We start from the raw sequence: 16,053 nt of genomic DNA on the forward strand, positions 1-16,053 counted from the left end.
GAAGGGGAATCAAACTGATATTTAGCCCCGACTTGCTTTTTCCCCCCACGCTTTTGTTTTATGCAAAACTCTTTTAACCACATGGTAGTGACAGATTGTTTGAGCTGAAAGGAAAAGCCATTCGAAGCTAATTAAGCAGCCATTCCAGCCTCTATTCGCAGGCAGGAGGGAGAGGAGCGCCGGCATTTGTCAGCGCCGACTCCAACGTGGTTTTAATTGACAGCCCTGCGCTCTGACTGACGGCTTCCCTTCCACTGGTCCAATTACAAGCAGTACAGGAAGACAGCTCGGAGCTTATTGGATAATATGTATTGCTTGGGGGCGGGACGACCCACGTGGGTACTGCATTTAACGCAACACGCGATAGGCTGATGTCATCAGGAAGAGTCGTGTAGTAGCCCACTGACTTGCTGATAAAGAAAAAGCGTGGAGGATTTGAAATAGGTCCATAAATGTATGTCTGTTAATGGGTAGACTACTGTGAAATAAGTGTTTATCACATCGTGTGCATTTTCAACTTGTATTTATTACATGGAATGTTTAACAGCAACGGGAAGGATCATGTGTGCCTCTATCGAGTATGTTGCACACACGGTTTGCATCTCACTGTCTTTTTTGTGTGTCTACCAATGGCTACAGTTGCACTGATATATGAATTATTGTCTTTGTTTTGAGCAAGTCGTCGAACACACCGACTGTCACTTCCGATCCAAAATGGCGAGTTTGTGAGGTCACATATCACCGGCCAATCAAAATAACGGGTGAACGCATCCACCCCACGTGGGATTTGCGCGTTTTGATTGGTGGGAGTACGCAATTGGTTAGCGAGTGGTTCTGGTGTCACTACTCAGTCTGTGTGTGGTACGACGCGCGACGGAGGAAGCGGCTGTATGCTAAGCTTGTGCTTGACTTCACAACTACGGACATTTTTTTTTTTCTTTCATTCCAGCAAGTGCTATTACCCAACATTTATCTACGGGACTCGTTGGAAGCCTCTCTGACTTGTGCTGGATTGAATGTAACCTTTATTTGAAGGTGTTTCCGCCCGCAATATCGAAGGGGCTTCAAGCCGGACGACGTCCACCGCCTCGAGACGACGGAGATCTGCAGCGCTGTGGAGGGGCGAAAAGACGACGGAAAAGGAACCGGAGATATATATATATATATATATATATATATATTTATTTTTATTTTTTTGCTTTTCTGCGGTGACTTGTGCGGGCGAAGGATATACTACGACCAATGTGTGGATATTAAAATTTAACCTGTGCAACGGGGGCGGCGAGGGAGTCTGTGGAGACAAAGGTAAAAGAGAGCGACATACATACGCGCTAACAAGAAGTCAGCAACTGTGTGTGTGTGTGTGTGTGTGTGTGTGTGTGTGTGTGTGTGTGTGTGTGTGTGTAAAAAACAACAACTCGTTAGATTTACGAGGAAACAAGCACGATGTTCACTCGTTTGTGCTCAAAAGTATCAACGTATACACTTGAGTGTCGTTATTCTCACCTGTGATTTATCTGACAAACTGGAATTATGTCCACTTAATGGGAAATGATCAAAAAGAAAACGATGAAGAAGGTGAGGTTCACTTCCTCACATTGGTGTGTGTTTGTGTGTGTGTGTGCGTGTAGGAGGAGTGAGCGCTTCGATGCCGGGTGACTGAGCGCCTCACAGCCGCCGACGGTACTTTGTCCGCCGCCATCCTGGGAGGGGGTGGTGGTGGTGGTGAGCGACTGCACTCGGATTACTTGAAGAAAAACGGGGGAGGAAAAAACGAGTTCCCTCGCGTGAAAGATAGATATGTATCCACAAGGCCGGCATCCGGTAAGTAAACGTGTTTATTTTGTAAATTGACATGAACACCACCGCCCTTTGAGGTGGAGCTGCACGCCTTACTATTTATGGTGTTACAGAGAGGCTGCAAGGAGGTCTTGGTAGACCACCGAATCAGTTGACGGATCAATATTTGTCTTAAAATGCATTTTTACATAGATACATTGTCCATTTATTTGTGCAGTGCTAGGCATATTGCGTTCACAATGTGTGCGCGCACACACACATGCGTGAGTGTCTATGTGTGTGTGTGCGCGCACACACACATGCGTGAGTGTCTATGTGTGTGTGTGTGTATCTCTCTTTCTCACTCTCTCTCTCTCTCTATATATGTATGCATATATATGTATGTATGTTTGTGTGTACACACCCCCTGGTGTAGAGGAAGTTTGAGGTCATTCAGCAAACTGTTATTTTGACTTCGCAGGCCCCTCACCAGCCAGGGCAGCCTGGCTTCAAGTTCACTGTGGCAGAGTCATGTGACAGAATCAAAGACGAATTTCAGTTTCTGCAGGCTCAGTATCACAGGTAACGGACGACCAACTGTGTAAACATGGCTTAATGCTGGAAAGTAGAGAGAGTTTTTCTTTTTCTAAGTATTAGCTTTAAGTACAGATGCACTAAGCGGTAAATTTATGAATGAGACAACAGCCGCCGAACAATAATTGCGATTGCCACAAATGGCGTATGTTATCAAATATTTATCGTTCCCTCTCCTCAAGTCTGAAAGTGGAGTACGACAAACTGGCCAACGAAAAGACAGAGATGCAACGCCACTATGTCATGGTAAGCCGAGTCTTTGTAAAGATGTCAATTTGATTCACTGTCGTATCCTCCCTTTAGCCTCAAGTAAGCGGGCACAGGTGGTGCAGAGTGGTGATGATCTGCAGACGCCATGTTAGCACTTGTGCCTGCTGTGGTGTTGTTGACTCGCTACGTCTGTGTATTCATTGGATTAGCTGGGGCAGGGGGCAGGCTGACGAGTGGCAGTTGAAACTCGAGCAGGGGTCAAATGTCCATCTATTGATTGTGGGGTGTGACGACCCCCCCATGGCCCCGGGGTCCTCTTTATGACCCGTTGCGACCCTTCCCAACACACCAAGCACGACCCATTGCGGGTTAATGGCCACTCTGCAGGGTTTGAGCATGAATTCAAAGGGTTTCCTGTATTTTTTTTTTTCCTCCTTCTTAACTATCCCAACATCACACTCCTGACACCCAGGGGTCCTCAGATTTGAGGGGCACTGGGTGTGTTTTTCATCAGTCCATGAGATAATAGAGGGCATCTGTCTATTTTAAGACATATTCCAAATGATCAACTTGATGGAGTCCAATCCAACTAAGCTACATGTGTTAAGCTTTAAGACAAACACTATTGATCATTCAACAGATTTATAATCGGGCAGTTGAGGTTTAATTGGTATTCAACCACTTTAACATATTTCGAATGCAATGAATGTGTTGCTCAGAGAGTTGATTGTAAATTTCACTCCTTGTGCTTTGTTTGTTTTGCACATACAATGCAATACACTTTTAAATAGCAGTATGTTAAGACCATAGTAAAACGTACAATGGATATGTTTTGATCACAATATGCAAGTCATTTAAAATGTTTGGTCATTCAACACTTTTTTTACATGTCCAGTATTAATGACCATTTTGTGTCATAACCTTTTTAGAACACTAAAATAGATCTATTAATGTCATTATTATCAAAATGCTGCAAAGGATGATGTAGACCCTCCATATTCACATAATGTTTTGTAACATGTCAACAGAATTATTTGGGAACCATCTTGGTATTGTAAACAAACATGCTTCTCTATTTAACTCTGGCTATAGAGCATTGGTCATACCAGTCAATGACCAAACCAGACAGCAGTCAGAATGCATGTTGTTCTAATTAAAGATTAATAGTAAAATACGTATAGTTTATACTGTTTCTTGAAGATGACTTGCACCAGCCACCATGAGCACATTCTAATGCTTTGTCTTCTCTTCTGGCCAACAGTACTATGAGATGTCCTACGGGCTCAATATTGAGATGCACAAACAGGTATGTAGCCATATCGCCCCAGTCTGTGTTTAGCCAAAACAGTCTTGTTGTCCCTCCGGTCTTTGTGGAATACACACACGCACCTGACCTTAGTTCCTACCCTCATCTTGAAATGCCTTTAGGAGGCACACATACTGGCTTCCTGTAGTGAAAATGCTGACAGGCTAAACAACAACATGAAGGGCACGCTGCCTGATGGGGATAGTTTGATAAGATTAAAGTGAAGTATTTGGCAGACTGTCTGAGAGGATGTGTTTTAGTTTCCCCGCTGCATGCTCTGTTGTGTGTATGTGGATGCATGTCTCTGCATTGTAATCTTGCTCCCTCGCCTTGTTCCAGCTGCACAAAAAGCTCATTAGTTTAGCTGTCCCCCTGTACAGGGCGTAACACTGTAGGCTACTCCTGCTAAAGATGAATCGGGAATGAGATGTGTACTTCCATAAAGCAGCCGAGCTTAGTAAAATGAGGAAATGGAATCATGCGTACCTGTGAAAGTCCTTAAATAGTACCCGCATTTCTGACCCAAAGTAAATTCAGACAAGGTTTGTGTTCCGTTGTTGTTTTTTCAATTGGGGGAAAATTCACAGCCCACAGCATGATTGGAATTATTTTTAATAAGCTACACTATTAATTAGACAGACGGGTGAAATGTGCAATTAGATCTACCTCTTAGACAGGATGTCTTGATTGATTGCACAGTTTTTGTATTGGAGGTAGACAGTGCATCTAAACTGAAATAACATCTTTTGAATTAGGGCTGCTGTTTTCAGTTCATAGGTTAAGGTTTGGTATGATGAGTCATGAGATTTTGTTGATACCAATTAATCCTAAAATAAAGATCTGCTCAGATATTTAATCAGCATAGTTTAATCTGCATTTTACAGATCCCTTCTCAAAGGCTTTTAATGATTCTGTGTGTAGTTAAGTCTCAAGCCCTCATCATTGTGAAACTCAAATGTCTGCTCAGTCATTTAATTTTAATTGACTACATTTATTTCCAGTTTGTCTGATTGTTGCACTTTGTTTCCCACCATCTTTTATCCTTATCCTTGTTCCCAAATCCTCCCTGTACTCTCTCATTGCTTCCCCATCTCCTGGTTTCGCTCCATTGATGTGAAGTGAATGATGGGCCTGGTGTCATTAGCAGTACAATACGATGTATGACAGTCGCCGGGAGTGAAAGGGAAGTGTGGCGACGTCATGGCCCTTGGATCTAAAAGGTTAATTGCATCAGTGGACGGGTAACCCAGCTGGAACAGCAGCATACGGCACAATTCATCAGGCTTAGCCATTTTTACGGTCATGTGGTGTTTATGTGTGCGCACACTAGGTGTTTTTGTTTATCAAGCCGCTTGGTGCCCCCCTCCCTCATCTATTGAGTGTTGTCTGTTAGGCATTTATCGCCAGCAAGAAAGGCATGGGTGGTTGTTCTGTCTGCATGCTGCTGGCGGTGTTTAAAACAAGAGGTTTAAAGTGGGGAAAGAGACAGGAAAGGAATGAGAGACTTCAGAGTAAATGAGTTAATCGTCTGGTTCTCTCCTGTATGTGCGAATCTCCTTTTATTTTACCAATAAGCCTGCTGGTGTCAACGGAGCACTCTGAATTATCACAGCCTTGATGAGCGAGTGTTTGTGATGACATCAACAAGAGGTAAATGGACAGCCCCTGGCCGTGGATTATTGGGTGCAGGCAGCCAATACTTTGCTGCGCTGGAAGATTTATTCCAGGATGAAAAAAAGACAAACTCGCTTTGTTGTTATCAGTACAAAGCAGATTTGAGAAGCAGAGTAATGAGTTCACACACTCCCTTGTGCATAGAAATACAGTGAATACTCGTATCCCTTACATGGTAATGGCAGTGATATCTTGACAAAGACACATGCTGCAGAGCTGAGGAGATCTCTGTAGCTGCCAGGGGGTAATTTTGTTTTGACAGTGTCTGCTATGATGGCAAAGACTTCACGCTGGAGGTAATCACCCTCGCTTGCTGTCAATAAGTGATTTTAATTAGTGCAGCTCATTAGGCTGCTTCAGCAGCATGCCCTGCTGACTTTGTGGTGGGGGTTGCTCTTCCTTTCCAGTACAGTTGTTGTAGTACTTGTTACCTCTCACACTCTTGCATACATTTAGTTGTCACTTGTCAGTGGTAACTGATAAAATGGATTGAAAACATTTGTAGAAAAAGGTTATGGTTATTATTATTATTATTTTTTTTTGCTTTTCTTGCACCATCGGCAGACATTTTATGTGTCATGACTAGGTGTTGGAAATAGGGAAAGTGCTCCATCAAGAGGGATGTTAGCTTCCTGGATGGAGGTAAAAGAGTAAGACCAGCAGAAAGCAAGCTTGTGCAAATGAATAATTTATACAGGATTCCTGGAATTGTTTGCCAAGGTGATGATGGGCGACCTGTCTCTAAACCAAAACAAACTAACTCCGTGAACACACACACTGCCTCTCAAGGGAGGTTGATGAGGTTACTAGAGTTCTCTGTGAGACATGCTTTATTTTGGTAGCCAGGCAAGAGGAGCGTGTGTGCTTTTGTAGTCTCAACTACTGGATCATAACCGTTGGAGGAGAAAGGAAGATACACTCTGTCTGTGTCTATAAATGGGTTAGTACAGAGAAAATATTTTATATATATATATATATATATTAAAAATACAATGTCTATGTGATGATTTCAACTCCACCAAAAGAATCTGTTAAAGAATGACAAAAATACTTAAGCTCCTCTGGAAGGATTACACTTGAGTTTTGTGTATGTTCACAATAAAATGACACTCATGCAAAATTTCCTTCATGCATTTTTAATGAACAAGATACAACTACTTCTAGTCCCTCTTTCTTCCTGTGTTCTAGCTGAGAATATAATTCCCAAACAACCTCCTACGTCATATTCCACTTGTTTTCCTCTGCAATTGAATCCTCCTCTGCTCTCCACTTGGGGACTACTGCCTGCAGCGACAAAGAGCCAAATGGCTTTCAACACACCATTGACAGAGGGATGCAGTGAAGGGAGAGAGAAAGCAAACGGGAGAGCCTCTCTATGCTGTGTCTGTGTTGCTGCTAAACAACCCTGAGTACCTGTAATTGTGAGAGCTGCAGTGAAAAGCCCCTGTCGCCCTCAAAGGCTTCAGTTTTCAATGATTTTAAGTGGCAAACTCTTTCCAGTGCCTGTCTCGACTGCTAAAAGCCCTGTGACAAGTAGTCTCTTTTTAATGGGAGTGAGAATAATACAGGAGTGCTGCGTCAGTGATGCGCTGTCAGTAGTTTTCTTCTTCGAAAATAGTGTCCATTCATCCATCAGAGCTAAAAGTGTAGTTCTGAGTGAGTCTATCTGAAAGGGCAGCTTGTACATCCAGTTGCTCAGTTGGGTGGTTGATAGTTTACTTGAGTCAGGCTCTTATTTTATTTTATTTACAACCCCAATTCCAATGAAGTTGGGACGTTGTGTTAAACATAAATAAAAACAGAATACAATGATTTGCAAATCATGTTCAAGCTATATTTAATTGAATACACTACAAAGACAAGATACTTAATGTTCAAACTGATAAACCTTATTGTTTTTAGCAAATAATCATTAACTTAGAATTTTATGGCTGCAACACGTTCCAAAAAAGCTGGGACAGGTGGCAAAAAAACCGGAGAAAGTTGAGGAATGCTCATCAAACACTTGTTTGGAACATCCCACAGGTGAACAGGCTAATGGGGAACAGGTGGGTGCCATGATTGGGTATAAAAGGAGCTTCCCTGAATTGCTCAGTCATTCACAAGCAAAGATGGGGAAAGGCTCACCTCTTTGCGAACAAGTGTGTGAAAAAATAGTTGAACATTTTAAGGACAATGTTCCTCAACATACAATTGCAAGGAATTTAGGGATTTCATCATCTACGGTCCATAATATCATCAAAAGGTTCAGAGAATCTGGAGAAATCACTGCATGTAAGCGGCAAGGCCGAAAACTAACACTGAATCCCCGTGACCTTCGATCCCTCAGGCGGCACTGCATAAAAAAACGTTACATCCATAAAATTCTAAGTTAATGATTTGCTAAAAACAATAAAGTTTATCAGTTTGAACATTAAATATCTTGTCTTTGTAGTGTATTCAATTAAATATAGGTTGAACATGATTTGCAAATCATTATATTCTGTTTTTATTTATGTTTAACACAACGTCCCAACGTCATTGGAATTGGGGTTGTATCTTTTTAACAAATGTACATCAGTATTGCAAAAATTGGGAAGCATACATCGTTGCAAGGGAAATTGGCTACATTATTTTATTCCTCAGTCCAAATCATTGATTTAATCTGTGATTGGTTTTCTGATCCAAATCCAACTTGGAAAAAAACCAGGTTTGCCAAACACCTGGTGCTCCAGATCCCAATGTGAGAAGAAGATGCTGAGACAAATCTGTGCATTTCAGCACACGGCCAATAGATTCCAGGACTGCTTTAAACACCTACATTCTTTGTTCTGACTCTTTACTGTGAACACATGGATGCTGTTTTCTATGAGTGGAGTTGCTGTTGTTTTTGTTTGTTTTTGCTGCTGTAATAAGCAAATGCATCAGCATGCCACTGTTTTCACCACGCCCATTGTTGCGCCCCTTGTAGCTATTTCCAGAGAAGTGGTGTGATGGTGGAACACTAATCCTACTATGTGACATTGTACCCAGCCCCCGCTAATGATGATGGTTGATGGTTATGAGTTCCCTTGCCTTTTTTTTTTTTTTTTTTTTTTGTCTTGTCAGCCCCCTCCTGACTCACCCGCTCCCCTGTTATCCCTCATTAATTTCCTGTGCCGATCACATCGACAGGCTGAAAATTCAATTTAATGACCTTCCTCTGTGCTGCACCTAATATGATTTTACAGACCGTTTCTGGTCAGGACCCCAGTCGAATTTGCATAACGATCATCTTTGCCAGATAGTGTTGCCCCAGCAACAGAAATGGGGTGGGGGTGGGAGGGATGTTAGGTGAGGAAGCAGAAGAAGGGGATGTAATGGGTAGTGTGTAGTGGAGATTCACAGGGAGGGCTCTGAGGAGGCTTTGGCAGGAGGAAGGATGCTGGATGGAGAGACAACAGTGAGCCAGGTCAGATAGAACGCAGATGATTCCTTGCTGCTCTGCCCCTTCTATTTGGTACTTCTTGTCTTGCCCCCTCCACTGCAAAATGAACAGAGTGACACGAAGGATGGTGGAAAAAGGCCAGTGGCACCTCCTGTCTCCTCCTGTCCACTTTCACAGTCAAACAAGTCTAAGTGTGAAAATGAGTGGAATGCAGCACGCACCTGCTGGGTTTCCACCCCTAATCTCTCAGAATCAATTAGTTCACCTCCCCTGCTTCAGTCAAACCACATTACCTTGGTTTCAAATGAAAGCATTTCACATCACCAATCTCTGCTGCCCCTTCCTAAAATTGTCTGCGTGTCTTCATCCCTTACTAATTTTCTGGAAAGATTTACAGATTTGAAAAGGTTAAAAAGGTAAATTACCTTAGAAGGAATAATATCTTGGGATATCAAAGTGCTGTAGGCAGGCACTGCAGCATCCAAATACAGCACTGAAAAGTACTCTATGTGCATCGAACCCTGCCGTATTGTCTTACTCTCCCAGCTAATAATCTGGTCAATACCTCTGATAGATAGCGGCCGAGAGTTACGATGACTGCTTCAGCCTGCCCCAAGCTCTCTATGGGCAGTAATTATGAAGTATGGACCTCATTAGTTTTGTTCCAGCCAGATGGCATTAGCATATTTCAGCCTAATTATATAATGGTTGAGTCTAATGGTGGCAGGAGAGAGTGGGATGTGAATTTTTTTTGGGCGGACTCAATTTAGTAAAGGGGTTTATCCAACTGAAGCTTGCAGAAATTTGTTTGTGCATGGTCAAATATACAGTATGCCACGTTTTTATATACTGTCTGTTTAGCATCTTCATTCAAGTTTTTCCTGTGCTCACGCTTCGCCCACAGACTGTCATTGTAATATTTTGTCTCCTTTCTCCTGCAGACTGAGATTGCCAAACGCCTCAATGCAATCCTAGCTCAGATAATGCCATTCTTGTCACAAGAGGTAAGTGTCACTGCAGCAACAAGTAACCTAAGTATAAGATTTGGACTTATTTTCCCGAAGGACAGCAAGTGCAGTGGAACCTCCAAAGTCGATCACAATCCAGTCTAGGATGCTGGTTGACCTCCTCGGTTTGTTTGATTCCCCACGACTTTGGAGGTTCGACTTTATTGGCTTATTGTGCATACACCTTAATTATGGGAATTACTAAACTTGAAATTCAAAACCATTTAGCTAACAGTCATTTTTTACTGGATTGTTTTCATTTTGACCAAATTAAAATTCCTATTTTAAATGTAATTAATAAATTTCCTCCCTTTGATGTGTAGCATCAACAGCAGGTTGCTCAAGCTGTTGAGCGAGCTAAACAGGTGACCATGACTGAACTGAATGCTATCATCGGGGTACGTGGACTTCCCAATCTGCCACTCACTGTGTGTATACCCCCTCTTCTTTCTTTATTTCACCTGAGGGCAGCGGCAAACCTGCATGTAGAGAGAAACACTGGAACTTTAAACAGATAAATACTGTTGCTACAGTTGGCTTGGAGGTTTCGTTCACCTTCATATGCGTCAGTTCAGTTGGCTTCTTTTGCAGTTACTATATGGAAAAGACAAACCGGGAAAGGGCAATAGATTCAGGAAGAAAACATGTATGTGTTCGCTTTATTAATTTAAAATCATTTTCATCATCCTAACTGTGGCATTTGGACATTCAGACTGAATACCAATTACCAGTTCCTCTTTGCGTGTGCAGACTTGCCCCTGATTTCAGTGTTGAGGCATGTTTTGTTTTACTAAAATTCAGTGTTTTTAAAGCTGAGCTCATTTATACCCTCTTATTTGGTACTCCAAGGCAGAATCAACGCACATCAGTTTTATCATCATTCAGGAGTGGTGTTATATCCATTTATATTATTTTTATTGGCTCCCCCTTGATTAGATTTAAGTTTCCTACTAACAGACATGCCTCCCAAGTGACCCATTGGAGTCTTGGGGTTATGTTGAACAGAGCGATCACAGCTAATGTTGTTTCTGAGCCAAATGTTTTGTATGCTTTGACCATGTTTGGGGTCTCACTTAAACTATGTATTTTCCTCTTTTTGATTCAAGGGCAGCAATCTAAGTGTGCTTTAAAAATCAGTAATTGGCCTTTCAATAGCTATAAGCCAACATACACACGTTCTTCTTGTGCCAAATAGAGCTTTTACTTTTTTCATCCTCCATCTGTTTTTCTTTAAGCACGAGACGCTTACTAATAGCAAGCTTGGACCCAGATGTTAAAGTGACCCTTTTGATTAGTCCTCTCTGTAGTAGAGGTTAGTCAGTGGTTAGCTTGTCGCAGTGGCAGGAGGTCAAGTCTAATGAGAGGTGGATAGTGAAATTCGATTAAACTAAATGAGCCCCGAGCACAACCCTCAGTTTTAAAGATAATTACTTCCTATTTCCCCTTGAAAAGGGTCAGCCTGTCAGCAACAAGAATGACCTTTCTTTAATTACAGATGGGTAGGAACAGACAGAACACAGGCAGAGGAAAGAAAAGCTTTATTTGGTAGCAGACGTGGCAGGTAATCAATCTCCCTGTCGAGAGACTGTGGGAGTTGACATTCAAAAACTGGCAGACCAAAGTCCAAACAAAACATACAGATTTTAGTGTATCACCAGATTTTGACATTTTAAAACTGTAGGTAATATTTTTACTTGCAGTAACCAGGATCCATCTGTACTTGTCTCACTTGTCATTTTCTTGTTCATGCTCTGCTACTACTGCTTCACTTGAATATTGGATTATTTATCATTGTCGTTATTTGCCTTCTCACAAAATTGGGATCCTACATATGTTAATGATTATAAAATGCTAAATAAGTCAATAGTCCATGTGTATGTATAACATGAGGCAGGCCTCTTGTATTGGGTAGCATGATTAATCAGGTGATTGGAAAATGATAGCTTGATTCGTACTGAAAATATGCATTTGTATTTTTTGTCTTGGTAACCAAAGCATGGTGAGTGATGTTAAGACTAGGGACACAAAATAAAGACTATCACACACCCAGTGCAGCCACTACTATGCCTGCATATAAAGGTTTACATGCTTTGTTTTAGATTGTATTGAGGAACTCCTGTTTTCATGCCATTTGGGTGTTTAGGCTTCTGCAAATGTTTTACAATGGGTTCAACATGAACCAAATGATTGTCTGAGCTCTAAAGCGAGACAATAGGTATACTTGGTAATGATACATTCAATACACGATGTTAATTTTTTATCATTATCAAAACCTGTTCCTCCTGTCCTCTTTGATCCTTCAACAAGCAGCAGCCACCTCGCTGTATCTACCCAACCTTCATGATCAGAAATAATTCAGCGCACTATCTTTGTTAAAAACTGCTTGCCATCAATATAACATGCATCTCTTTTTAAAGAAAGGTGTTCAAGACAATGCTTGATTACAGTAGTGTTTGACATCCTGTCAGTCATCCACGTTACTGAGGTATCAGGTTTTTTGCAGGAGGACTACACGATTACTTAGGAGTAAAAAGCAATGACACCAGCTTAAACCACACAAATATTTGCTGCTTATTAATTTGTGTAATCAGTCCGGTGTGTTTTTCGGTAAGTAATGTGGTGATCAATGATCATTGTCCCGCTTGTTAAGCCAGTTTGCCAGCTGGTTTGTGCTAGTGCTGGTGTTGACGCTTGCTCTGCCTGACAGTTCTGTTCTGCAGGGAGTCGGTTTCGCCTAGTTAACTTTAATTGCCTGTTTCCTGTGGAAGTTGCCTTGGCTGCAATGGCGTTTGCAAATAATGAAAAAAGATAAGAGTGAAAGGGAGCCAGCTCTTTACCCATGAATATTGAATTGGAAGCAATTTATTTCAGTTCCCCCTACACCGTCTTCCCCCATTCCTTTTCTCGCCCTCTTCCTCACTCATCTGCCCAACCACATTTTACTAATGAGGCTTCTTGATAACGATCCCTGCACACCTTTCCTCATTAGGCACACTGAATAAGGACGCCCTGGCCCTAGTCCCATGCTCACTCTTGCACCCTCTTATTTACTGATTCTGTCTATTGTTTACATTTTGTCTCCCAGACCTCACAGGAAATTGTGTGCTTGTGTCTAGGCACCTTTAAAATATTGCTAGCAATGGTGCCTCTCAGTTGCTTATATATACTATACGCTTCCATGTTGAGTTTTAGAAGCGAATAATATTTAATAATTTCTGTCTGTTAAATAAACCAGAGTAGTGAGCCCTCTTCTTGTATATTTCCCGCACTGCATGTATGGATGATTTAATTGAGGTATCATCTAGGGCTGTCACAAACGATTATTCTGATAGTCGACTAGATAATTTTTTTATTTTTGCGTTTAGTCGACTAATCGGATCATGTCGCTGGCGTGGGGCCGAAACCACCCATGTCCAAATGTATTCAATTATATTATATATTTTTGAGTTTTGAAAATGGCTTGGTCTCTTTGATGAAGCAATGTTAATGGCGCCACATACAGTACATGCCGTTTTTTTGATTTCCTGAAAAGTCAGTTTTGGAAGTAGGAGAATTCTGTCCCAATGCCAGGGGTATGTAAATTGCATCGTATCGCACCAGCAAGCGGCTGCTCTTTTACAACCGTCATTGGCTTCCAGCTTGAAGTACGTAAGGTCTGTGCAAAAGAGAATTAAGATCATTTGTAACTTTGTCTACAGATACAACAGTTTCTTATTTACAATGTTGATCTGGTAATAGGGGCGGAATGGTGGACGACTGATTCGCACATCTGCCTCACAGTTCTGAGGACCGGGGTTCAAATCACGGCCTCGGCTGTGTGGAGTTTGCATGTTCTCCCCGTGCCTGCGTGGGTTTTCTCTGGGTACTCCGGTTTCCTACCACATCCCAAAAGCATGCGTGGTCGGTTGAGACTAAATTGCCCGTAGGTGTGAATGTGAGTGCGAATGGTTGTTTGTTTCTATGTGCCCTCCGATTGGCTGGCGACCAGTTCAGGGTGTACCTCACCTCTCCCCCAAAGATAGCTGGGATAGGCTCCAGCACGTCCGTGACCCGCGTGAGGATAAGCGGTACAGAAAATGGATGGATGGATCTGGTAATATTACATGTAACTTTTAATAAACTTTACAGCTTGTACCAGTATTCCCGACATGGTTTTATATATATGATAAATTGCGATAAAGGCGATAAGCTGTCCCTTAATATTTTTAGTTGTAAATGTTTAGTGCACTTTAAAATGGAGCCAATCATGTCCAATCACAACAAGGGAACTGGGAAATAAACTTATAGTCAAGATTTTTTTGGGGCTCTTTTTTCAAATGTTTTGTAATATTAGCACATACTTTGACACAAATGTAAACCTCATGAAAGTCTGTTTAGAAATGACCAAGTTCTGATTCATTTTCAATGCACATGCATTGCCGCCGATGAGAATGTTGCCCCTGCCAACATGGACGCCACGTAGGCACGTCGCTCAGCCGGCCTGCTACAGTGAATCGATCTATTAGAATATGTGGTTATAACATTATATCAGACACATAACCTGTGTGCTAAGGCTAATGAAATTTTAAGCAGGTGTCAAGGTGTGGTCAACCATCTTGTGGCATTGTCCTCCTTGTTTTTGAAAGGGAATAAAACTGCCATGGTCTGAACCACAAACCTGAATGCCTGTGTCCCATGCCCCTTTCTCTCCGCACAAAACCCTCCCCATCACAACCCACCATCTAACGCAACGCAGAGCATGCTGCTGTGTAGAGGAGCGCCAGCACGAGTAGGGTTTCATTAACATTTACAGCGTTAAAGAATTGGTTCACAGCCGTTGACACTAATATGAGCTGCTATCTTGCCAAATAGCTTCCCAAGATGAGTGTCCCTCTTTGTCAGAAATTGAATCAGCTACGTCTTTTCATTTTAGATGCTCGTGCATCACTATCGTGCAGCCATGAAAGGCACGTTCTGTCTCACAGGTTTTGCATGGCGTTCCTCTTCAGTATTTTTGATGAAATGCTCAGATTTCAAACTCCGTTGCTAACACCGGTTAGCCGTAGTTTGGTACGTCACACGACTACTGTGCATGTGGGTCACCAGAAAAACCCAGATAAGCACTACTGCGCATGTGCGTCAAGGGCCATAAAGGCGGACAACAGGTGAGCACGCTGAGAAGCAGGAGGATTCAAGCCCATTTGGTAGAAAAATTAATCTTAAAAAATATCAATGACGACATTGATTGCTTATTAGATTAATTTCGACCATTTTGATCGTTAACGTAGTCTTGACTAGTCGACTAATCTTGGCAGCCCTAACTAATACCATCTAGCATCAGAGTAGCAGTCAGGATTTTTTGGGAGCAGATGGATGTACCAAGTGTTATTTAACCTTTTTTTAAAGCACTTGCTTCCCTTTGTCTGAGTGGCTGTTTAACTCATGTCTATCGACTTGCTCCACCCTGGCTTTCTTTTACACTTACAGACATCTGAGGCCTCGGGAGCTGTGGGTCGGCATGTGTATTATGACTGAGCTAAAAAGGGATTTAGTGGAGAATCTTCTCTCACTGTTGTTTAATCCACACCACTGTGTGGACAAAATAATTTAAACGTAGCTCTATAAGTTGAAATAATTCATTGTGGCTTGAGTTGGAGCACTTGAATCACACTTCGGCGTCTAAAGATTTTGGGCTGTTCTTTGCTTTGAATGCTTCTGTTTCGTCATCACTGTGTCTTTGAGAACAAAGCAGGGTCCATGACGGCATGGTTTGTTAAGTGTGGTGTGGAAGAACTGTACTTTTCCCTCGCAAAGCCTTTCCCTTAACCCCATTGCGATGAACTAAAATGGAGCTTGTGAGCCAGGACAACATCAGTGGATGAAATTCCCTCAGACACACTCCAACATCTTGTAAATTCCCACATCCCCTGGTACTAATGAAGATCAAATCCAAGTTTTCTTTCTTCTTTAATTGTTACTTTCTTAATCCCTTTGTTGGTACAATACAGTGTATGTTTGTTTTGTTGTGAACAGAATTTCTGGACTGGACACATCATCTGCCACCTGTCATTCTCTTTTATGTAATAATTATATGGAAT

At 42.0% G+C, this 16,053-nt stretch overlaps 1 protein-coding gene across 10 annotated transcripts in view; it reads left to right on the forward strand.

Moving 5' to 3' along the window:
* The first annotated feature begins 820 nt into the window (after positions 1–820).
* tle3b (TLE family member 3, transcriptional corepressor b) overlaps positions 821–16,053 on the forward strand; it is a 29,428-nt gene continuing 14,195 nt past the window's right edge. For 2 of the 10 annotated variants that reach the window (XM_061760291.1, XM_061760299.1), the window contains exons 1-7: positions 821–1,305; positions 1,632–1,824; positions 2,261–2,361; positions 2,556–2,619; positions 3,845–3,889; positions 9,911–9,973; positions 10,300–10,404. In XM_061760291.1, coding sequence (XP_061616275.1) covers positions 1,801–1,824; positions 2,261–2,361; positions 2,556–2,619; positions 3,845–3,889; positions 9,911–9,973; positions 10,300–10,404 — 402 coding nt within the window. In that variant the 5' untranslated portion in view covers positions 821–1,305; positions 1,632–1,800. Of the gene's footprint in view, positions 1,306–1,631; positions 1,825–2,260; positions 2,362–2,555; positions 2,620–3,844; positions 3,890–9,910; positions 9,974–10,000; positions 10,130–10,299; positions 10,405–16,053 lie in introns of those variants that run through there. The other 8 variants (XM_061760309.1, XM_061760318.1, XM_061760327.1 and 5 more) reach the window with 5 other exon arrangements.

The sequence above is a fragment of the Phyllopteryx taeniolatus genome, chromosome 2 (genome assembly GCF_024500385.1).
Source record: "Phyllopteryx taeniolatus isolate TA_2022b chromosome 2, UOR_Ptae_1.2, whole genome shotgun sequence".
NCBI classification, from domain to species: domain Eukaryota; kingdom Metazoa; phylum Chordata; class Actinopteri; order Syngnathiformes; family Syngnathidae; genus Phyllopteryx; species Phyllopteryx taeniolatus.